Consider the following 24,249-nt stretch of genomic DNA (forward strand, 5'->3'; position numbering starts at 1 on the left):
GGCTGTCTTAAGAAGGCTCTGGGTGACCTCAGGTGGTTAGACTTGCTGGCACGGCAAGTGCCTTTATGCACTCATCCATCATGCAGGTCCTGTTCTCTGCTAAAAGCGTCGTTCTTTTGAATTCAAAACCTAGCACATGTCTACCGTAAAGATCAAATGCAGACATGCTCAAAGAGGAATTAAATTTCTTTCTCACTTCCTCCATTTCCCTAGCTGTGTGTCCTTTGCTAAGTTCTCTGTGTGTAGTTGAGTAGTTGGTTAACATGATTGTCAGCTTGAGAGGATCTGGAATCACCCAGGAGACAAACCCTGCAATTTTTTTTTTTTTTTTTACTTGAGAAAAAAATTTTGGCTTATATTCAATGAAAAACTTGTATATGTTATCTTGTAACTAGCATCTTGGGTGCTTCTCAAGTTGTATAGTGTGATGCGGTGAAAAGTGTTACTTCAAAAATTATGAGATACGAGATTCCCACCCTGGCCGCTTCATCAACTCTGTTTTTAGAGAAATGAATCATTATGACCAGGATGCAAATCTCTTACATGTAAAATGCAAGATTTATACTTAATGCCACTCAGGGTCATTTGAGCAAAGAAATACAGACAAACGATGATTCAAATCTCATTTTAATTTTTTTTATCACTGTGTAGGAGCATCAGGAGTTAGGGATTTTCCTTTCTTTTTTTCTTTCTGTTTTTTTGTTTGTTTGAGACAGGGTTTCTTTTGTAACCTTGGCTGTCCTGGATCTCGCTCTGTAGACCAGGCTGGCCTCAAGCTCACAGAGATCTGCCTGTCTCTGCCTCCCAAGTGCTGGGATTAACGGTGTGCGCCACCACTGCCCCTGCAATAGTATTGTGTCAGAAGTGGGATTCAAACCCATTGCTCCATGTGGAGCTCAGAATCCCCAAGCAGGGAAGCTGAGCTCGAGTCCAGTGCCTTAGATCACTTGGGTACCCTGACACGCTGTTTTCTCTTTTTCTAAAAAATGATTTACTTCTTTTTATTTCATGTGCTTTGGTGTTATGCCTGCATTTACATCTGTATCAGGGTGTTAAATCCCTTTGAGCTGGATTACAGACAGTTGTAAGCTACCATGTGGGTGCTGGGAATTGAACCTGGGTCTTTTGGAAGAGCAGCCAGTGTGCTTAACTGAAAGTACCAGGCAGACACCATAACAGCTTCTCAGTCTTCTCTCAGAGATCAGGCCTCAGTTTCAGTTTCCTGAGACTTGAGCAAGCAGTTTCTGGGAGGGCCAGGAACAAAAGACATAGTCCTTGCAGTAGCTCCCTTTCTGCACATACTCTGACCACTCAAGGTTCAGCCAATTGTTTACTGTCTGTGACCCCTCACCAACTTAGAGCTATGTGCATGAGTCAAGGACAGAACCTGGGCCACTGAGTCAGCCCCCACAATCAGTACATGCTAGGTCAGCCAGCCTCCATGGCAGCTCAAGGACAAAGCCTGGGACTTGTCCAGGCTTGCCCCAAAATGGTAACTGTAACCCCCAACTAACCCTAGCCAATTCCATTCCTATGTAGTCTGAGACCCCAAGCCCCACCTGCTTTAAAAACTCTGCCCCATTGCTACTCGGGGTCTCTCCTGCTCTGCTGCTTTGTCAGATGGATGGAGAGACCCAAGTTAACTTGTAACCATACAAAGATTCTTTGCTTTAACATCAGATTTAGTCTCTTGGTGGTCTTTGGGGGACTCTGGGTACAACATAACCATTGAGCCGTCTCTCCAGCTCCAAGAGTTACAGAATTTTATACTCTAATAAATACCATTGGTAACGTTGTTTTGGACAAATTAGGTTACAATTTATAAACTTGTAAAAAATAACTTTTTGTGTATTGGTAAAGAAGATTGGGAACAGTCAAAAAACTGTGATTCATTTTCATGTTTACATTTTATCTAAAAGTAATCACAATTTGAAATGGGTGAGGTGACATCATTTCCAAGAAAAGTGCTTTTATACAACTTGGGTAAATCATGTGTACTTGGGAAGTCACACAAGAGAGAATTATTTTGATTTTTAGTAGGTCATCTGAACCTGTGAGTTGTGTAACCAGATACCCTCTACATGGATAGAAGTGAGTTCTAATCAGGGTACCCCATGCCCTGCTGAGACAGATGTTCACTGCATAGCCCAGGCTGGCCTTAAACATAGCCCAGGCTGGCCTTAAGCTCATAGACATCTGTGGGCCTCTGTCTCCCACCAAGGCATTTTTTAATTATCTTGATTGGGAAAGAACAAATGCCAATCAGGCTGTAATGATAATGTAATACAAATATGTCTAAAATTTTATTACATACTAGAAATTATGCTGAATGCTATTGATACAGGGGAATTTGGGGTCCCCTTTTGGGTATCTCATTAATAAAAGGATTTTTAAGAATTGACTCAAATGGAAGTACAAAGACAATTTTATTAGTTTCAAAGAAAAAGGTCAGGGCAGGCAAGCTGTAAAACCTTACAGCTGCCCAGAAGAGGATGATGGAGGAAAGAAGGGAAAAGCCATGCTATGTCAGCTGGCTGCGGGTCAGACACATGACAGGGAAGCCACCACATGGGTAGGATGAAGCTCTAGAGAAAGAGTGAGGAAGCCCAAAATGTTGGGGTGGTGGGGAAGCCCAGAGTGTTAAGGAAACTTTGCTTAGAAAAAGAGATAAAAAAGAAGAAAAGGAAAAGGTATATTTTTCTGAATAATTCAGAAGAGTGAGCAGATTTACAACCCCCCGTGGGTGCAGTTCATAAGTCACTGCACTAGGTACAGCGATTCTGGAAAGGAAAAGTGCAGTATCTCATTAAAGGACTAATTAATCCACCCATCTCTTTAGCATGGCTTAAGGTGAGCCCTCCTTTCTAGGGATGATCTCTTAGCCAAAGTGATTGAACCAGCCCAACTGGAATGTTAAGTCTCCATGCAGGCCAGAGATACCATTCTCCTGATCAGTTTTTGTTGTTGTTGTTGTTTTTTCTCCCTACTCTAACATTAGGAAACGATGGGGAGCAGAGGCACTAATCAATAGTTGAATGCGATGTGATGAGAACTAGAACAGATATAAAAACGTAATCTCAGAGAGGGGGCAATTACTAGTCCCATTTAAGACAGGTGAGAAGAGGGTGAAGTGATGGTTAAGAGTACTTGTTCTTGTAGAGGAACTAGGTTTGGTTCTCAGCACCCACACAGTAGTGCATAGCCATCTGTAACTCCAGTTCCAGGGAATCCAGTGCCTTCTTCCGATCTCTGTGGGTACCTGTAGGCAAGCACTTATATATATATATATATATATATATATATATATATATATATATATATATATATATATATATATATATATATATACACACACACACACACACACACACATATATATACATACATATATATGTATGTATATATATGTATATATGTATATGTGTATGTATATGTATATGTATATGTATATGTATATGTATATATACATACATATATGTATATCTATATCTATATATGTATGTATATGTATATATACATATACATACATATATGTATATCTATATATATATCTATATATCTTTTAAAAAGTTGAGGAACACATTTCAGAGAAAGTGGTAGTTAGATTAGATCTCAGGAAATCTTACTAAGGAACAGATGAGCAAGATCTGTGCTGCGGACACACATGTTCAGAAGCAGAAATAAGTCTGGAGGTGAGTGTGGTTGCTTGCACCTGTAACAGCACTCAGGAGGCTGAAACAGGAGGAGCGCCATGAGTTCAAGGGCAGGCTGGCCTGGAGAATGAGATGCTGCCACAAACAAATCACCATCAATAACCACTGAAAAATTGGGTAATATGGTCATCTACGCTAGACAGGACACAGTGATTAAGACTACGGAAAATGGTGTGCTCTTTACACTGATGTGGAGGAGATCTGTGTGTATATTCTCTTCATGTTGCTAATATAGCATGCTATGTTTGTTGATTTGAAAATAATAAACCAACTACAAATTCTTGGAGCAAGCTGCTTTTGGTTATAGTATACATATCTTACATATTGCAAGAAAGAATACAAGATTAGAAAGAGTTAACTGTATGAAACTGGAAGTTTCTAGAATGACCAGACTTGGAGAGAAAGAATGCAAAAACACTTAAAAGGTGAATCATGGGCTAGGCTCTTAAGTAAGCGATTGTCAGCACTGTTGATATAGAAAGAGGAAGTGAAAGAGTACAATGTGGAATAGTTACATGACCTAGGCTTTAATGAGATCATAGGTTTAGAAATAGGAAACAAGTAATAGATCATTTTTTTGTCCTTTCTCTTTTTTACTTCTTCATCAAGGATGCATGTATTCTCTTTATAAAATCTTAAAATGTGGAGAAGTATATGAGATAGAAAATAATAGTTTGGGTTGGGGGGGTGTAGCTGAGTTGATAGAATGTTTGCCTAGTTCTCATGAAACCTTGGATTTGATGCCAAACACTGAACAAAATTGAGTGGTGGCATGCACCTGTAATCCCAGCACTCTGGTGGCAGGTTGATTAGAAGTTCAAGTTCATTCTCTACTACATAATGAGATCAAGGTCAGTGTGGACTACATTGAGATCCTGTCTCCAAATAAATGCCCCGGCCCGCTGGGGTCTTCAACGGGGACCTGAAGGGAGGGCCGGCAAATGAGAGGGACAAGAGACACAAAGAATGAGAGCAAGACAGGATGTCTGATCAAGCTCCAAAATTTTATTTTCCTCTTAAGGCATATATAGACGGGGGCAAAAGGGGGTGCAAGCAGGGAGGGGACTTTACTCATGGGTTGTTCAGCTAGCAGGGAATGTTGCTCTGGGGGTTATCTATCTACTCTTACCTAACTGCCTAATTGCCTAACTGTAGCTCGGTCACCTGATTTCTGAGAAGAGGTTCTGGTATTTATGAGAAGAGGTTCTGGTGCTATGGAGACTTAAGCAAGGCCTAGATCTAAGAAAAGAGGAGAGAAGCCCAAATATGGAGGCATGTGTGTCAAGGGTTGCTTAGACTTATGGCTCCCGTCAATAAACAAACATCAACAAACAAAAAATGGTGAAATTGTTAATCGTAGGTTACACACACTTAATATTTGGACCAGTTCTGCTAAATGTCCTTTCAAAGCTGCACTGGACCAATTTATATTCCTGGCAATAATATTTGATAGTAGCATGTCTCCATATCCTTACCAGCCGCATCTAATTCTTCTTGATTTTAAGAATTGAATTTCTTAGGTAAAGTAGACAAATCAGAAGAATAAGTCAACCAGTCAATATAACGAAATGATGAAGACTGCTACTGATGTTTCCTGCGACAAAATGAGATCAGACTTGGTTTTGGCACCAGCAGTCAGTGCCAGCTAAAACGTTTCTAAGTTGCAGTGTTGTAAGTTTACATTTGGGGCGCACAAAGAACATATCTGTGGACAGAACTGCTCAGTACTGATTATGATGTGTGGCACATCAGAGTCTTCTTATGCTGAGGAATGCTAGATAGCTTTTTAGTACTGTAATTGGGGCCACTGAATATGGAGTCACCAACAAAATTGCAAAAAAAAAACCAAAACCAAAACAAAACAAAAAACCCCACGGTGACAATAGACCGTGCATGGGACAGTTGCTTATAGTATGTGAACAGAATGAGAAAGCAGAGATTCATTTTGTTCAACCTCTGTTCTGTTTTATGTTCAGTGACTTTTTTGTTTGTTTTGGCTAAAGGAGAATTGAACTTTTATTTTTAATTTTTCGTTAGAGATAGAGCCCAAGGCCTTGGCAGGCAAGTGCTCCACCACTGAGCATGCATTTGTCATTACTCAAGATGGCGAGCCACGCGCATCAGCGTTTCCAGGTTTTAGCAGCACTCGGTCAACTACTGCCGCCCAGAGGTGAAGCACAAAGCCGAAGCCGAGAGGAAGTGACGCAGCGGAAGCCGTCGGCAGCTCAGCCCGCCCCCGCCCGTGCCCCGCCCCCGCGGCGCTATCGGAGCCAAGATGGCGACCGAGCTGGAATACGAGTCTGTGCTGTGTGTGAAGCCTGACGTCAGCGTCTACCGGATTCCGCCGCGGGCCTCGAACCGCGGCTACAGGTACTGAACGGGATCTGGGGCCCGCGCCCGCCGGGGTAACGGGTGTGTCCTTGGGCAGCACGCTCCGGCCCGCGCCGTTGCCTCCGAGCGGTCTCCTGGTTAGCCTAACCACCCAGGCTGCCAGCGTCTCTCTCCCCACTTTTCTGTTTCGCTGGAACTCTTTCTTTGGTTTCATTTTCTTGCTGCCTTCATGCATCATTCCCCTTGACCTCCCCATCCCCCATGGGGCATCATCTGCTCCTCGTCATCTGCTTCCATTCATGCCTGCTCCATCTGTTACTCTTCCTGCGACCTTTGGCTTGTAATCCTCCACGCGCGCGCCTTTGCACACGCACGCAGCATGCGCACTCTCTCCCTCTCTTCTCCACCCCCCTTCTGATACTCCATGCACACATAGTGTTTGCTGTCCACTGTTTGCATGATATAATGATCTCGCCAAGTGTCATCATCCTCATCTTTCAGGTTGTGTGTGTGTGCAAGTGCGCGCGTTAAAATCCTGTTTTCCAATGATTAGCTATTGCGTTTCTTTTCGTGCGTGCGTGTGTGTCCGTCCCCACAGGATACCTTTTGATTATGTAGGGATTTCTGTCTTCCTACCTCCTGATCACCTCTCCTATAGCGTTTCCAGAGTCAGTGCAGCATTTTTGCTCATAAGGCCCGACACCCTTGTAATCCAGTGACTGAAGGTTTGAGGATATAGGATGTTAACGGAGTTCAAAGAGAATTCACTGGGATTTGTGTTGGAAACTGTTGAGTCTGAACCCTGGACACTAAATAGCTTTATAATTTATGAACCAATCTCTTAACTTCTCCAGGCCTTAGTTCTCTCATTTGTAAAATTGGAGGAAAGGTAATGTAAGTGTACTGTGCACTTCTTATGTACCTCACAGGGTTTTGATTCTCTGTCTCCCTCCCTCCCTCCCTCCCTCCCTCCCTCTCTCTTTCTTTCTTTTAGTTTTTCGAGACAGGGTTTCTCTGAGTAGCCTTGGCTATCTTGGATCTCACTCGGTAGACCAGGCTGGCCTCGAACTCATAGAGATCTTCCTGCCTCTGCCTCCCGAGTGCTGGGAATAAAGTTGTGCACTACCTCCCAGCAACAACGTTTTGTTTTTTTAATGGTGTATTTATTTATTTTATATTTTGTGTATGAATGTTTTGCCTATATAAGCATGTGTATGCCTTGTGCTCACAGAGGTCAAAAGATTCCATCAGATTTCCTGGAACTGGAGTCATGGATGTTCGGGAGCCACTATATGGGTGCTGGCAACTGAACCCTGGTTGCCCGAGCAAGAGCAAGTGTTTTTAACCACGGAGCTATTTCTCCAGTCCCCTCACAGGGTTTTTTGGAGAGTAAAATGAAATAATATAATGGATGTGAAAGAATGTAGGATAACTAAAGCATTGGAAAATAAAACACTAGTCATACCCCTTTTCTGACTGACATACCATCCTGGTTTTTCTCTTGGTGGTGTCATTGCCTCTGCTGGAAAGTTATCCTCTCCACAACTCCATTTGCTTCTTAACCAGAGGTTCACTCGTCATTAATCAGTAGCTTGTGTTTGCAGACCTGTGCACTGGCCCCAGGGGTTGTGTCTTGATGCAGGTGGTTCTCCTTCAAGGAGCCGTCCCTGAGGCCTGACATCGACCATGAATGAAACTCGGCATGCTTCTTGGTGGTAGTCACAGGTACTCTATGACCCATCGTGCACATAGCCTTCTGTGAGACGCTCTACCTGACGCGTTTTGGTTTAAGCCAGCTCTGTGTGGACTTCCACAGCACTTTATGCTCATCTCTGTCTCTGCTTTAATGGGTTGTTTAGTTTCCTGTTCTCCAGGGTAGAATGAACAGATTGAAGTCCGTTAAACTTTGTATCTGTATGGACTAGCAGGACCAGGATAGTGTCTGGCACATAGTAGGCACTCAGGAAAAGCTTACTGAAAGAAAAAACTGGGGGCCATCTCAGCAGGTAAAATGCTTACCGTGCCAGCTGGAAGACCCGAGTTTGATCCCCCAGTCCACGTAAAGGGAGATGGAGAGAAGTAACTTCACAGATTGTCTTCTAACTGCTACAAATGTGTTGTGTCATGCCTGTGCCCCCCACACACACATCATACACACATGGATAATACATTAATAAAGAAGAAATTGGATTATGTAACCTACCCAATCACTTAAGCTAACAATGACTGTACTGTTAGGTAAAGGGACTCTCTCATGACTTCCTTTGGGGGTTAAGACTTCTAAATGGTGTCATATACATTGAAGTCTTCTATTTCCCTTGTACCTCAAGCCTTTTTACGCTCCCCTGCCCCGTCTACACCTCCTTTACTTCCTAGTTTACTCACAGTCTTATCTCCTTACCAGGCCACTGCGTTGTCCCTCAAAGCAATTTCTTCCTTTTCCCTTTATCTTTCTGTTTGCTATGCTTGTTTTGACATTTATTATTACGTAAGGGGCATTCAGTCATTACTTACTCCTACAGAATAGTGACTGAAAAGAGAAAAGTGAAATTGGAAGCTGGGAGTGGTGGCACACATCTGTAATCCCAGCACTTGGAGATGGGGGCAGGCGGATCAGGAGTTTAAGGCCATCCTTGGCTACAGGAGGCTCTGTCTTAAAATCTGAAACAAAAACAAAAGCAGAGCCACAGAGAAGGCTCAGTGCTTAAGAGCGCTCTGCTCTTTGCAGAGGGCCTGGTTCAGTTCCCAACACGTACAGTGGGAGGCTCAAAACTGCTTGTAACTCCAGCTCCAGGGGATCGGATACCTTCTGGCTTTCACAGTCCTCTGTATGCAGGCACACATAGAGGAAAAAAAAACCTTTTTACCCCTCCCCTCCAAAAAAACCTCATAAAAAACCAAAATAAGTGTAACTTTACTTTGTGGGAAAGTCACATCTTGGACTTTGAAAATGAACACATTGATACTTAGCATACAAGATACGCTCACCTGGATGTCCTAAGAATGTGTGTAACATATGTATGTCATGTATGTAAGCATGTAGTAGGTGCTTGATGGTGGCTGTTCCCTTCTTCTCTCCTTCTCTTTTGTTACTTTTCTTCTCTCCCTCTCCTTTATAAGTACATTTTGATTCGCTAAGGCAAATGAAAAACTGTGAGGTTAGTTTTATTTATGTTTTACACAGGGTCTCACAGTGTAGCCTTCTGGCTCCAGACTCCCAGAGATCTGCCTGCCTCTGCTTCCCATCTGGTGGAACTTAAGGCTTTCGTCACCATACCTGGCCTGTGAGGTTTGTTTATAGTATCATTAGGAGACCAGCAAAACCAAGAATTCTTTAGGCTTGGTCTTGGAGAGGGAGAGGAATTAAAGATCAAAGATGAAGGAAATTGCTGGCGTGTATTCATTTATGTATTGAGAATTTGTTAAATATTTAAAGGTACTAGATACACAAGATAAAATGACAAGGTATCTGTCCAAAGAAATACAACTAATAGGCATGTTCCCAATATTTCCCATTTATGGAAATGGTATGACTGCAATAAATAATGATTTATTGAAAAAATTAATAGGGGCAAGCAAGATAGCTGAGTGGGTAAAGGTGCTTGCTGCCCAGCCTGGTTACCCGGGTTTGAGTCCCAGGACCCACATGATAGGAAGAGAGAACAGATGCCTGTAAGTTGTCATCTGACGTCACATGCATTTCATGACATGCATGTCACTCCCCCCCCCAAATAAATAAGCAAGCAAGGAAGCAAATGTAATAAAAAAAGTTAATCCATGAGGACTTGTAGAATGTTCTAATCTGGATCAGATTCAGGAACTTGAGTCTTTGAAGGTAGAGCATCAAGAGGGAAGGATTATCTTACAGTCCTGTTCAAAAGCTCTGCTGGGGCTGGGGTCTTCGTGGTAGAGTGCTTGCCCAACATATTCAAGGTCCTGGGTTTGATCCCAACCAAACACTGTAAAGACAAAATCCTCTGGTTTTTTTTTTTTTTTTTTTTTGGTTAATTTTTCCTTTTAAATTCTTCCTGTTTTTTTTTTGTTTGTTTGTTTTTTGTTTTTTGTTTTTTCGAGACAGGGTTTCTCTGTGTAGCTTTGCGCCTTTCCTGGAACTCGCTTTGGAGACCAGGTTGGCCTCGAACTCACAGAGATCCACCTGCTTCTGCCTCCCGAGTGCTGGGATTAAAGGCGTGTGCCATCACCGCCCAGCTTAATTTACTGTCTTATTAAACTTTCTCTTGTTCAGATATATCTTGTTACTTTTCTTGCCTATAACTATTGGTGTTTTGTTTTTTGTTTTTGTTTTGTTTTGAGACAGGGCCTTAACTTTGTGGATCAGGCAAGCCTCACACTCCCTATATTGCTGGGGCTTCCCTTGAAATCACAATATTCCTACTTTTAATTCGTAAAGGATTTTAGGCAGGTACACCACACTTTGCAGTCTTTGGGTTCATAGGATGTAAATTATTAACACATTTCCCCCTTTTCTACACCCTTAACAAAACATAATCTGAATTCAATGTTTTATAGTCTTGGTCATAAATAACATATTAGATTTTACTCAGGTTCAAGTAAACACAGATAACAAGTGTTTGGGTTTTCAGATGGTTTGTAAACAGTGGTATTACATTTCAGATGTCTTTCCTGAACTTTGCTCTCATATTCTCAGCTGTCAGCTCCTAGACATCTTCCATTAAGCATATTGAAAATTCAGCCTCCATCTGCCCAGACAGGGTCTACAAATAGCCTTCCTTATTTTAGTCATGTGGCTTCTTTGCTCAGGCTGAACAGTTTGGAGTTTGCCTTGACTTCTCTCTCCCCTGGCCCCCACACCTAACGCTGGCATCAGAAAATCCTGCTGCCTTTACTTTAAACGCATCTAGAAGCTAGTGAGTGTCATTGGCCCCTGTGCCTTCCCAGCCCCTCTCATGACTCACTGCAGCGTTCTGAACTAAGTGCCCTGCTTCAGCCCTCACATCCCTACATCTCTTTTCCACACGGCGGCACACATAGTAATCCCCCTAGAATCCAAGGAGGACGGGTCACATAGCTGTCTAAACCTGTACTAGCTAATTTTTCACTCAGCCTAAGAGCTGCAGTGCTTTTGATGGCTTGCAAGGCCCTGCATGGTCTGGCCTTTTTGCTTTTCCTTCTCCCCGTGAGCATGCTTTCACCTCAGCACCTCTCTCTGCACTAGCCCTGTGCTTACAGTGTTTTCCCGCAGACACTCAGAAGGAACCTTCACCTGCTCTGCCTTTTTTAAGTGTCCTCCTGAGCCCGAGGCCTTTGACCAGTTTTGTAGTGTCAGGCCTGAGCTCCTTCCTATGGAGCAGGCCCCAGCTCCAATCCCAAAGCAGGTGGTTATCTCCACAACCTTTGTGCCACCCTTTATTCCACATTTTTGCCTAACATTTCACCTTCTTGGTGAGGCTACCCTGACTGCTTCCTTTTTTGGTGGTGTTGGGGATTGAACCCAGGGCTTGGTGCATGCTAAACAAGCACTTGACCACTGAGCTTTGTTCTCAGCTTCCGGTCACTCTCTTGAATCCTGTAACCTGTCCCCATTGTCCTAGACTTTCTTATCTGCCTTTACATTTCCTTCTCCTAAAATACTGATATTTATTATGCTTCCTTTTTATTGTTTGCCTTCTGTTGGGATGTAAGCTTTCTGAGGGGAAGAATGTTTTGTTTGCTGTGATATCCCAAGCATCTACTACAATAGTGCCTCCGACTTCATAAGTACCCTGTAAACACAGAAGCTTCTGTTACCCAGGCTATTTCATCTAGTGGATGGACTTTGTTGTCCCCTGAGTAACGAAGCACCATTGGGTAGAAAGTTATCTATAGGTAGGAGAGTGGCATCCTAGGAGAAATTGTATTGTTAGAATTTTTTTTTTTGAGATGGGCTTACTGTATAGAATAGGGTGGCCCTTGACAGAGGTCTGCCTGCCTCTGCTTCTTGATTGTTGGGATTAAAAGCATACACCTTGAAACCCAGCTCAATTTTTATTCATTTATTTATTTATTCATATATTTATTCTTGTAGTGGGGCATCAAATTAAGGACCTCACAGTCAGGAAATACTGGACCAAAGAAAGATTAAAAACCAGCTGGGCAAACTCCAGGCTCCGCACTCCATGTCTGATGTCAAAACGTTCTTCAGATCTCCAACTCCATTCAGCTCTGTTGACTGCTACACACTTCTTTCTTTGGGCTGGTTCCACTCCCTGTTAGCAGCTCTCTTTGGCAGGTATCCCACAGCTCTGGCATCTCCAACATCTTGGGTTTTCCAAGGCAATCCAGGCTTCAACTTCACAGCTTCATGTAATGACCTTTCTACTAGGCCCCCATTCAGTGACACCTCTGACACGTTTCTTGCCTAAGTGGCTTTCCTTAGGCATGGAGGCACATTCCATGGCCCTGTTCTTCTGTCCTTTACTCCAGAACCATATGACTGAAGCTGCCCAGTTCTGCTGCTTCCTGGGCCTGGAACATGGTCCTCTCTTTCAATTACATCTTCACCAGCTTTCTCTCCTTCACTGCCTAGGCTTGGCTGTCCTGAAACTGGCTCTGTAGACCAGGCTGGCCTCAAACTCAGAGATCTGCCAGCCTCTGCCTTCCCAGTGCTGGGATTAAAGGTGTGCCCCACCACACCAAGCTCTGAGCTTTTTTCAGTTCCTTTCACAGGCTGAAAACTTAGCTGGGTGGGATCTTGCCCAGAGGTCACCTCTCCCTGTGTTCTATTTCTTAATCTCCTTGAACACAAGATATAGCTCGATTCTACTTCCTGGTGCTCTTTTTCTCCTCAAAATTTACATTTTACTATTTACCCTGGTCAGCTTGCTTCTTTTCATTATAAATCTTTATAAATATGAATATGATATGATATGAATAAATATACTAGGCTGTTTTGAGATTTCTTCTGTCAACGGAATCAATCCAGAACTCTTCACTTTAGCCTCAGGCATTCTCTTTGGAGAGAGCAAAAAGCAGTCACTTTCTTCACCAGAATATCTCAAGCGCTATCTCCAGGCGACATACTGATTCTCCTCTGAAACCTCTTGAGTCCCTGACAGTTCAAATCACTCTTAGCACCTCTGTCTTCCATGCTCCTGCTATTATGGCCCATTAAACAGTGCTTAAAACATTCCACTGCTTTCCTAACCCAAAGTACCAAAGTCCAGATTCCTCCAAACAAAAACACAGACAGACCAGTCACAGTAGTACCCCAGCCCCTGGTACCAGCTCCTGCCTTAGTTAGGGTTTTTATTGCTGTGAAGAGACACCATGACCACGGCAAGTCTTACAAAGAAAACATTTAATTGGGGTGGCTCTCTTAAGACAGACCAGTCACAGTAGTACCCCAGCCCCTGGTACCAGCTCCTGCCTTAGTTAGGGTTTTTATTGCTGTGAAGAGACACCATGACCACGGCAAGTCTTACAAAGAAAACATTTAATTGGGGTGACTCTCTTACAGTTTCAGAGGTTCAGTCCATTATCATGGTGGCGTACAGGTAGACATGGTACTGTAGCTACATCTTGCAGGCAGCAGGAAGTCAATTGAGACACTGGGTGGTATCCTGAGCATAGGAAATCTTAAAGCCTGCCCCCACAGTGAAACACTTCCTCCAACAAAGCCATACCTACTCCAACAAAGCCATATCTCCTAAGTGTCCCTCCCTATGAGATTATGGGGGCCAATTACATTCAAACTACCATGGGGTTTCTCTGTAACAGCCCTGGCTGTCCTGGAACTTGATTTGTAGACCAGGCTGGTCTTGCACTCACAGAGATTCACCTGCCTCTGCCTCCCTAGTACGGGGATTAAAGGCCTGTACCACCACGTCTTCACTAGACATTAAAACATGAGGGCCCAGTTTAAGGGGAGTTGAGTTATTTCTCACGATTATTTAATAGGCAGAAAGAATAAGCCCTCTAGCACAGGAAAACAAATATGGGCACTGGAAACCCAGCACTTGGAAGGCCGAGGCAGGAGGATCTCTGAGTTTGAGGCCAGCCTGGTCTACAGAGTGAGTTCTAAAACAGCCAGGGCTACACAGGAGACTCTGTCCTGAAAAAAACAGAAAACAAAAGGAATGTACCTGAGTCCTCAGGCTTGTCATTTTCCTTTCGTAGGGCATCTGACTGGAAGTTAGACCAGCCGGATTGGACGGGCCGCCTGCGAATCACTTCAAAAGGGAAGGTCGCCTACATCAAATTGGAAGATAAAGCCTCAGGTAAGTGCAGGGGCTCCTCAAACATGGGGGGCTGGGCTGGTGGGCTTCTGTCAGCCCTCAGATTGGGGACCGGCATGGAAAAACCCAAGTGGAGTTAGCTTTTCTTCTGCTGCTCAAGGAGTTCTCTTTCTTGCTGTTAGGGGAGCTCTTTGCCCAGGCACCAGTAGAGCAGTACCCTGGTATTGCTGTGGAGACGGTGACAGACTCCAGCCGCTACTTTGTGATCAGGATCCAGGATGGTACTGGTAAGAGAGCTGGGGTTTTCAGTGGGATAAGGTCAGGAGATAGTGAATGCACTCTAATACAGTTGTGTCCTTATTACAGTTCTCTTCCTCTCGATAACTTTCCTTCCTTCTTTTTCAAAGTTGCTATGGTTATTGAAGGGAAAGGATTAACATTTTATAGATAAGAGTCTTAAGTGCAGTTGAGTTTAAGCTAAATTAATCAAAATGATTATTTAGCAAAAGAGAGCATGTTAAAATTGCTGTGGTGGTTTTGATGGGGGCCTTGGATCATCCATTTCTAGGGCAGTAGTTCTCAGCCATTTCAGGTTTTTTTTTTTAAAGATAGAGTCTCACTATGTTGTAGTCCTGGCTGGCCTTGAGCTTGTAGTGTATGCCAGGCTGGCCTGAAACTCAGAGACCGGCCTGCCTTTGCTGGGCTTAAAGACATGCACCACCACGCCCAGCTTCTTCAGACTTTTTAATAGGTTGGTAACCAAAGACAATAAGTATTTTTGGCTTTGTGGGCCAAGTTGTAACCACCAGTTTGGTGGTTGCAGGGTGAAGTAGCCACGGACACATCTATCCAAGTCGATGTGGCCGTATCAGTGGAACTTCATTATCATGATATGTTTCAGCTTAAAGTTATGTTATTATATGTGGATGTAAATATAGATTTAGTGTTTTACAAAAAAAAAAAAGAACTTCATTTTCAGACTTATACTGTGTGGGAAGAGTTGGCCTTTCAGCTGCATGTTACCTGCTGACTGCTGGTCTGTGAGGAAATACTGAGCAGATTTTCTGCAGTTCGTGTGACATGTATTTCTCTGATAGGCAGAAGTTGTCATAAGGAACACATTTTCTGAGATTCCTCCTTTCCACAGGTCGTAGTGCGTTTATTGGCATTGGCTTCACAGATCGGGGGGACGCCTTCGACTTTAATGTTTCCTTGCAAGATCACTTCAAGTGAGTGAAGCTTGTCCTTAGATTTCAGGGTAGATAATTACGGGGGTGCTGCTTCTGTGTGGGTGTTTCTGTTGCCACATGGTTTATTCAGTAGTCTGTTCTTTCCCTTTTCCTTATCTTTGTACCTGTTCCCATCTGTCCATACAGCCTGTATTAATCTTTTAGATCCATGGGCGGTGGTTTGTGTTGACCCTTGTTTATACCTGTGGGGAATTTGCTCTTACTTTGAAAAGGTGGTGGAGGGTGGCGCAGTGGCCGTGGCCGTGGCCTCTCCGTGGACTGGTGTTTGCCGGTCTTGTTGGGTTGCGGCCGCTCTGTTTTGTGCCTGTATTTATTTCCTCAGCCCAGCTGAGTTGGGCACAGCTGTAGTGAGCAGCACCTAGCGCCACATCACTTCCTGGCTCTAGGATAGTGTAGCTCTCTCTCTCTTTATCTCTCGAGACTCTGAAATCTAAAGCCCAGAGATGGAACCTGCAAGGCCATGGTAACTACCACATCTTCTTTGGGCAGTGCTCTGCTACAGGCCTGAGAACTGTTGGGAGGGGTGTATCTACCACGCATTCCGAGTTGCTCCTCTCCCTGAACCCAGCGGCCTCTCTCGGATAGTTCCCCTTTTCTCTCTCTGTCTTTGGGTCCCCACTCTGCTCTCTGGAATCCAGTTCATCTGAGTGAGATACAGCCAAATTTGTGTCAGACTCTGCGTCAGGGAATTCCAAACTAACTGAGATCAATTATTTCCCCAAAGGTGGGTCAAGCAGGAAACTGAGATTTCCAAAGAATCCCAGGAAATGGATAATCGTCCCAAGTTGGATTTAGGCTTCAAGGAAGGACAGACTATTAAGTTGAGCATTGGGGTAAGTGATTTCTTTATTTTTTATTTTATGTGTATGGGTGTTTTCCTGTAGCTAGAGTTTTCCTGCCTGGCCCACAGTCAGGACAAATCTCTCTCACCCGCCAGTCCCAAGCCGCTCAAACCCGATCAAATAAACACAGAGACTTATATTGGTTTCAAACTGTATGGCCGTGGCAGGCTTCTTGCTAACTGTTCTTACAGCTTAAATTAACCCATTTCTATTAATCTATACCTTGCCACGTGGCTTGTGGCTTACCGGTATCTTCACATGCGGCTTGTCATCATGGCGGCTGGCAGTGTCTCCCTCTCCAGCTTCCTATTCTCTCAATTTTCCTGTTAGTCCCGCCTATACTTCCTGCCTGGCCACTGCCAATCAGTGATTTATTCATTGACCAATCAGCAACACATTTGACATACAGACCATCCCACAGCATTTTCCTGCATATGTTTATGCACCACAGGCATGCAGTGTCTGTGGAGACCAGAAGAGGGTGTTGACTTCTCGGGACTGGAGGTTCAGATGGCTATTAGCTGCTGTGGGGGTTGTGGTGCTGGGATTCAAACCCGTGTCTTCTGGAAGAGCAGCCAGTGCTATTTACTGCTGAGCCGTCTCTCCAGCCCCTGTTTTCTTTTGGGAGACAAGGTATCAGTGTATGTAGCCCTGGTAGGCCTGTAATTTGCTGTGTAGATCAGGCTAGCCTTGAATTCACATACCTGCCTGCTTCTGTTTCCGGAGTGCTGGAATTAAGGGTGTATGCTGACTGAGTATCAGTTTTGTTTTTCAGTTATTTTCCTGTTATTCTTTAGGTCAGTGACACACCTCTCTCTCTTTTGTAGAACATTACAACCAAGAAAGGAGGTGCTTCTAAGCCCCGGGCCACAGGGTCTGGGGGCCTGAGCTTACTCCCACCTCCCCCTGGAGGCAAAGTCACTATTCCCCCGCCATCCTCAGTCGCCATCAGCAACCATGTCACCCCACCGCCGATTCCAAAATCTAACCATGGAGGGAGTGATGCAGGTAAATCTAATGTTCAACTCTGGAAATTACCTTCAGTTTTGGTATAAATGGATAATACCCATTTGCCAAGGAGTTTTTGCTAGGAAGTTGCTTTGGTACTGACATGGTGATTTTGGCAAGGGACTAATTTTTCTGGTGAAGTGGTGTCTAGTAGGTACTTTGATAGAAGTCCTGTGGTTATTTAAAAGACTGTTTCTGCGCTGAAGAGGTGGTCAGAGTATCAATGCTTCTCTACAGCGGGCTTGAGTGTGCTTCCCAGCCCCCCCACAGGTCAGGCAGCTCCAGAGCATGAGGCCTCTGACCTCTGAGGGTACGGGTACTCACGTGTACATACCCACATACAGATGCACATGCACATAATTAAAAATAGTAAAATAATGAGGAAAAAAAGGACTCTGTCCTTCATTGTTTGTTGGTTAGATGCAGAAGGCTTGTGAGTGAGAGGTATAAAATGGTTTTGACTATGGCTTTACTACTCCTGTCTGAATGCAACTGGTAAACATTTCTTAAGCTCTCTTTAAAAAGTTATTATTTATTTACTTTCGGGGCTGGAGAGATGGCTCAGCAGTTGAGAGCACTGGCTGCTCTTCCAAAGGTCCTGAGTTCAATTCCCAGCAACTACATGGTGGTGCACAACCATCTATAATGGGATCTGAAGGTCTCTGGCATGCATGTAGATGGAGCACTCATACCTAAAAAAATACATAAATAAATAAAATTTTAGAAAATTATTTACTTTCAATTAATTTCATTTTTTTTTTTTTTTGAGACAGGGTCTTAGGTAGTCCAGGCTGGCCTTGAATGTGCTGTGTAACTGAAGATGACCTTGAATTCCTGCCCATTTCCCAAGTGCTGGGATTATGAGTGTGCCAGCACATGGCTTAAATTCTTTACGTCTCAGTGTGCTTGCTTGCAAAATGGAGGTGAAAGACTACTCCAGGTTGGTGAGGTTAATGCTGTACAGTGCCTCGCACAGCTCTGGAGCACAGTAGCCATCTAAAAAGACGGCATCAAGGCCAGTGCACGTCTGTGGTCCTCCAGTCAGGTGTAGCCCACACATGCGGTGCAGCACTTGGGAGGCTGCAGCCGGAGGCTCTCAGGTCTGAGCCTGCATGGCGACACAGTGAGCTCCAGACCAGCTGGATCTGTGCAGCTCTACCCAAACAGAAACCAACCAAACAACATTTATGTCTGTCCTTACTGACCAGACGTAAAATAGCAGATGTGGTTGCATTTCCTCGTTTGAAAGGCAAGACTATTAGCAATCAAAGGAATTACTTTCTTTTTTGTTTGTTTGTTTGAGGGGATGTTACGGTGTAACCTAGGCTGGCCTAGAGAACTCACTAAGAAATGAAAGTCTGTCTGTGTGTGTGTATATTCATATATAGAGACACATATATACATTTAATATTAGAAAACCGGGTATTAGAATTTGGTAGTTTTTGTTTGTTCATTTTTTTGTTTTTGTTTTTCAAGAAAGGGTTTCTCTTTGTATCCCTGGCTGTCCTGGAACTCCTTGTGTAGACCTGGCTGGCCTCGAACTCACAGAGATCCTCCTGCCTCTGCCTCCTGAGTGCTGGGATCAACTTAGTCATCAAACAAGGGAATATAAATGAAATAACTTAAAAACCGTGACCATGCAGCTAAAGATTAGTTTTTTAATTAAACTTTTTATTTTGAGAATTAAAGATTCATACACGTTATAAGAAATAATGAAAGGAAGTGGATGTGGTGCTACACACCCCAAATCCCAGAACTTTGGAGGTAGAAGCAGTTCAGTGTCATCCAAAATGACATAACTTCCGGGTCATCCTGAACTATTGGAACTTTATCTCAAATTTAAAAAAGAAAGAAAAAGGAAAGAATATGTATCTTCTTTGTTCAGTATCCCTCATTACTAACATCTTACAAGACTTTCTTTTGACCGTCAGAGTCAGGAAATTAACATTGACATTGTCTTCTAATCTTGAAGTTTCTCATTCTGTGTACACGTCTGGATAGGTAGGTGGCTTTGGGTTTGTGCAGTTTTGCCCTGTGTAGGTTCATGGACCCACTGTGATGGTCAGGCTGTAGCACAAGTCTGATCACTTTCAGTCTTTTATTTTAAAAGATTTATTGTTGTTGTTATTATCATTTGCTTAGTTTGTTTTTGTTTTTTTGTTTGTTTTTGAGACAGAGTTTCTCTGTGTAGCCCTGGCTGTCCTGGAACTCATTCTGTAGACCAGGCTGTCCTCAAACTCAAGAGATCCTCCTGCTTCCTCCGAGTGCTGGGATTAAAGGTGTGTGCCTTCTGGCTAAGATTTATTATTTTTAACGTTAAGGGCAGGTCTCCCAGAGGCCAAAGGCATTGAGCCCCTGGAGCTGGAGTTAGAGATGGTTGTGAGCCACCAGACTTAGGGACAGAGAACCTGGGTCCTCTGGAAGAGCAGCACTTGAGTGAGAGAGAATGTTCTTAACCATTGAACCATTTCTCCAGCCTCACTCTAAGAATCCTTGGTGTCACCTTTGTAACCACGCCCGTCTGAGCCTTCCTTCTCCCATCCCTGACTCTTGTCAATCTCTCATCTGCTTTGTGTTTATATAAAGCTATTGCTTTAGGACTGTTAGGTAAGTAGAATCATACAGTATGTAAACTTTTGGGGATTGGCTCTTTTCATTTAGTGTGAGTCTGTGGAGATACACCCCAAATTGTCCTATATGTCAGGTTTTTTCTTTTTATTGCTGAGTATATGTATTTACTGCAGTGTTTCTAACCGTCACCTAAGAGCATCTGAACTGTTTCCAGTTTTGAGTGATTATATGATTTTACGTGAACATGTGATTAAACTCCACCCCCACCTCCTTCAGATATCCTTTTAGATTTGGATTCCCCTGCTCCTGTCACGACTTCAGCACCAGCTCCAGTTTCTACAAGCAATGACTTGTGGGGAGACTTCAGCACTGCATCCAGGTAGTAGACACAGTGCACCCAGCAGCCTCTCCCTTAGGGTGGAGGCCAGTGGTTCTCAACCTTCCTAATGCTGTGACCCTTTAGTACAGCTCCTGTTGTGGTGACCCCCAACCATAACATTATTTTCCTTGTTACTTCATAACTTTAATTTTGCTACTGTTATGAAGCATATGTAAATATCTGATACATGACTCCCCTGAAAGGGTTGTTCAACCTCCATTGGGGTTGTGACCCACAGGTTGAGAATCATTGTTGTAGAGGATGTGTACCGTCAGGAAAGCAACTGCCGTCTTGTGGGTTTCAGTTTGAGTTCCAGGGAAACAAGGAAGAAGGGCTGGGACTAGTGGGTAAGAAAGCTCAGGGAGAGGCCGACGTGCGTTTCAGGCCCTGGGAAGTGGGGTTGGTGGGAGGAGTTCTTTCACACATTCTGACAGCAGTTTTAGAGACTCAGAAGTGAACACTGGAACCCCACACTGATGTGCCACCTTGGCTTTCTGTCTTGTCCCCTCTTGCAGCTCTGTTCCAAACCAGGCACCGCAGCCATCCAACTGGGTCCAGTTTTGAGTATCTTTGGCAAGATGTTAAGGACACACTTGAAGAATAAAAGTGACCTCGAGGGCAGCGTTCTGTGAGGGAGTTGGGACCGCTTCATTTCCCAGAACCAAATCCATGGACAATCTTTTCCGTAGCTTCTCTGTTGCTTCCAGGCTGGATTTTTTTTGTTAACCTCTGTGTTACTTGCTGTACAACCAGGAGACCATCTGCTGTTTCCTGCTCACAACCAAGGCAGAGGAGTAGCGGAAATTATCACACTGGCCGACTGCAGAGTTCAGAAGGCCAGCTTTGGGAGTGACCTCTGACATCTGTAAATTCTTGAACTTACTTCAGAATCATCTTATGATTCTTGTGTATCTTTTTGTGATGCCCTAGTTAGCAATTTCAGGAGAGGCAAATGCCTTGGAACTGTCTTTCCCACTAACTGAAGACTAAAAGTGGGCGGTCGGGCTTCAGTGCTTACAGAGTTAGAATTTTCATGGGGGTAGGTTTGCAGAAAGAGCAACTGGGTCTCTTCTGTAAGGCCTCCTTTAGGCTTCCACCATTTAGTGAGCATCCAGTGCTGGCCACAGCACCCTCACCTTGTGTGTTTACATGTCTTTTCCTTTCATAAAAGGCACCCTGCTGTTTTCTACTTGTTGAACAGTGCAGCATCTTTGATGGTGGATATTTCTGAGATGAAGGAGGATCAAGGGGCTATGCTTTCCAAGTTGTAGTCTCCAGAAGTGTTTTTGCTGCTTTTGAAGTATAGCATTAATTTTGACTCACCCTGTGTGTGACCTAACGGTTTACCGAGTTTGAACTTGATGTGTAGAGCAGAGAGGTGGAGCCACTCAGCTCTCATGCAGTACCCACATGCCTTGCTGCCTGGTCTGGATCCCTTCTCATAAGCATTTCTTTCAGTCCATTTAGCCATCCACGGAAACTGCTGTCATATAATTGTCAGTGTGAAGGAGGTTAAGTCACAGCTTTACCTGTGACAGCCTTTGCCCCAGACTTCGATACCCAGCTAGTATGTTTTAAAGCAAGTTACTGTCCCCATCACTTTCCTGTCCCTCTGCCCACCATTCCTTTTACAGTGATTGCTGTGAAGAAAGTCCTGTTCAGGCCAGTGGGTACTGTCCATTTGTTCGTTGGGCAATTGGAGAATGGGACGGGAGGATTTATATTGTTCTGTGAGCATCTGTTTGGATATGTACCTTCTGGCTGAAGAGGGTCCTTATATTTAATTTCAAATACATTATTTCCCCTGGATATTTTTCTTAGCTTTTTCAAACTTGGGGTCCATTTGTTTCACATTGCCTCCCCTTTCCAGGCAGCTCTCTTCTTGCAGAGCCATGGCAGGACATTTAAGGTTCCAATAAAAACACTAAGAGGAAAATATAGAAAATATAGTGACTAACTATTGGGAAACCTATTTTCTCAATCTTCCTCCATTTTGTGTTCTTTGTATTCTTAAGATGATAATATATTATGTATTTGAATTGCTGAAAATGAAGTTGAAGATATATGTATATAAAGCGTATGCTGTATTGGTGCAATAATGGTAATTAAAGATACGAAAAAAGGTGTTGTTTTTATCTTTTGGTTTTTCTCTCTCTTTACTAGTGATAGGATTTAAATCCAGGGCTTTGTGCATGCTAGGCAAGCACTTTACTGCTTAGATGCATTCCCAGCCCTGTTTGTCTTTTTAGTTTAACTGGACCAGGACAAAAGGGCCAGCAAGTAGTAAGAGGCCCAGGTACTTGTCACTCTTTAAGAAACAGGACTGTGGCAGACACTTGTCACTTAACCCCCTCCCCGCTTCAGCACTTACTATCCAGGACCACTGAACTAGAGGATACAGAAAAGGGCCCTGGTGATCATTGGAGCAGTGACACTTGGCTGTGGCATCAAAAGCACAGACACAGTTGATAGGCGCTTCTGAGCATGTGCAGAGCCTGGGTTCAGGCCTCAGCACCACATAACACTGGACACGGTGCATGCCCGTGATCCCAGCACTCATGGAAACGGAAGCAGGAGGACCAGAAATTCATCTCTTGGCTACATAACGAGTCCAAGAAGCATTTTCTGTATAATGTTAGAAACACTCAACAAAAGACAACATAATGGAAAAATTGAGAATTACTAAATAAGGGGGAATAACATCCAAAAAGTATAGGGAATTCTTACCACTCGAACAAAACAATTAAATAATCTGCCTTGAAAATGATCCAAGGACCTGTGATACATGGTTTTGAAGTGATTCTGCATACCTGCTTGTACCCAAGTGACATGTGTTGGTATGGAATGTGACGCCCTCACGAGAGTGGCACGCCGAGAGTCACTTGCCTCAGCCACTGAACTTCAAGACAAACCCAAGGTGTTCCCGGAGATTGGGCGTTTAGGCTGGGGCACAGCTGTCTGGCAGCTTTTGAAGTCCCCTGTGGCCTTCCCAAGGCCTGGTCGTGTCATGCCCCTTTGTGCTGGGTTTCCTCTGTTGGCTAGCCGGACACTTCCCAGGGACAGAAAGCTGTCCCTGTTGCAGGATAGTTGATCACACTGTGAAGCCTGAGATTGTGTTATTTACTGGAAAAACCTGTTTTTAGGTGTGGTGTGGCTCAGCCCTAGCACACACCTTTAATCCAAAAGCTTTCTGCTTGAATATTGTAAATGGGATTAAATAAAGTCAACCATAGATCAAAGAGGCAGAGCAAGCAACAGGAAGTGAAGATAGGGTTATTAAGAAAAAAAACAGAGAGTAGGAGGGAGTCAGGAGGACAGATAGACACACAGGAAGTAGAAGGGAGGGACATTCAGTTTGAGGAGTTTTGTTTGAGATGGTGGAGGAGGAGGAGGAGGCTTCTGGGACATGGCACAGGAGGAAGGACCGCTGGGTGCTTTCTTTTCCTCTCTGAGCTAGCAGGCTTTGACTCTAGCATCTGGCTCTGGAGTCTATTGGTAAAATTGGACAATTGACCTTTTTGTTAAAAGCAACAGTTACTCAAACTTCAACCCAATTTTACATGCACAGAGCCCTGCGTCCATCCGATGGAGTGGCTTAAACTCTAAGAATTGAAATATAACCACTGAGATTGGCTCACGTTTATAATGTACCTCCTCTGTCAAGTGTCTTCCACACTGAAGGCATTGTGAAAAGGAGAAAACATGTTTTTGTTGTATGGAAATAAAGCATGACTAGCATCAACAAGTCAAAAAGGCGGCCTGTGAGATGGCTCAGCAGGCGAGTGCTTGCCAAGAAGCCTACGGAACCGACCCTGGTCCTCAGGACCAACAGTGTAGGAGAGAATTAATCTGTACGTTGTCTTCTGACTACACGTGTGCCATGGACACTGTGCTGCCTGGGTTCTTTGGTCTACCTGGCACAAGCTAGAGTCATCAGTGAGGAAGGAGCCTCAGTTGAGG

The 24,249-nt window shown here is 43.9% G+C and overlaps 1 protein-coding gene across 1 annotated transcript; it reads left to right on the top strand.

Moving 5' to 3' along the window:
* The first annotated feature begins 5,948 nt into the window (after positions 1 to 5,948).
* Necap1 (NECAP endocytosis associated 1) lies at positions 5,949 to 22,413 on the top strand. Its single transcript, XM_052720632.1, has 8 exons — positions 5,949 to 6,083; positions 14,181 to 14,281; positions 14,422 to 14,526; positions 15,387 to 15,468; positions 16,214 to 16,322; positions 17,159 to 17,339; positions 20,187 to 20,289; positions 20,805 to 22,413. Exons 1-8 carry the CDS (start codon positions 5,989 to 5,991, stop codon positions 20,851 to 20,853), a joined length of 825 nt encoding a protein of 274 aa, XP_052576592.1. The 5' UTR covers positions 5,949 to 5,988; the 3' UTR covers positions 20,854 to 22,413.
* Positions 22,414 to 24,249: the final 1,836 nt, after the last annotated feature.

This window comes from Peromyscus californicus, unplaced genomic scaffold, assembly GCF_007827085.1.
Source record: "Peromyscus californicus insignis strain IS unplaced genomic scaffold, ASM782708v3 Scaffold_6__1_contigs__length_162567912, whole genome shotgun sequence".
In the NCBI taxonomy this organism is placed as follows: domain Eukaryota; kingdom Metazoa; phylum Chordata; class Mammalia; order Rodentia; family Cricetidae; genus Peromyscus; species Peromyscus californicus.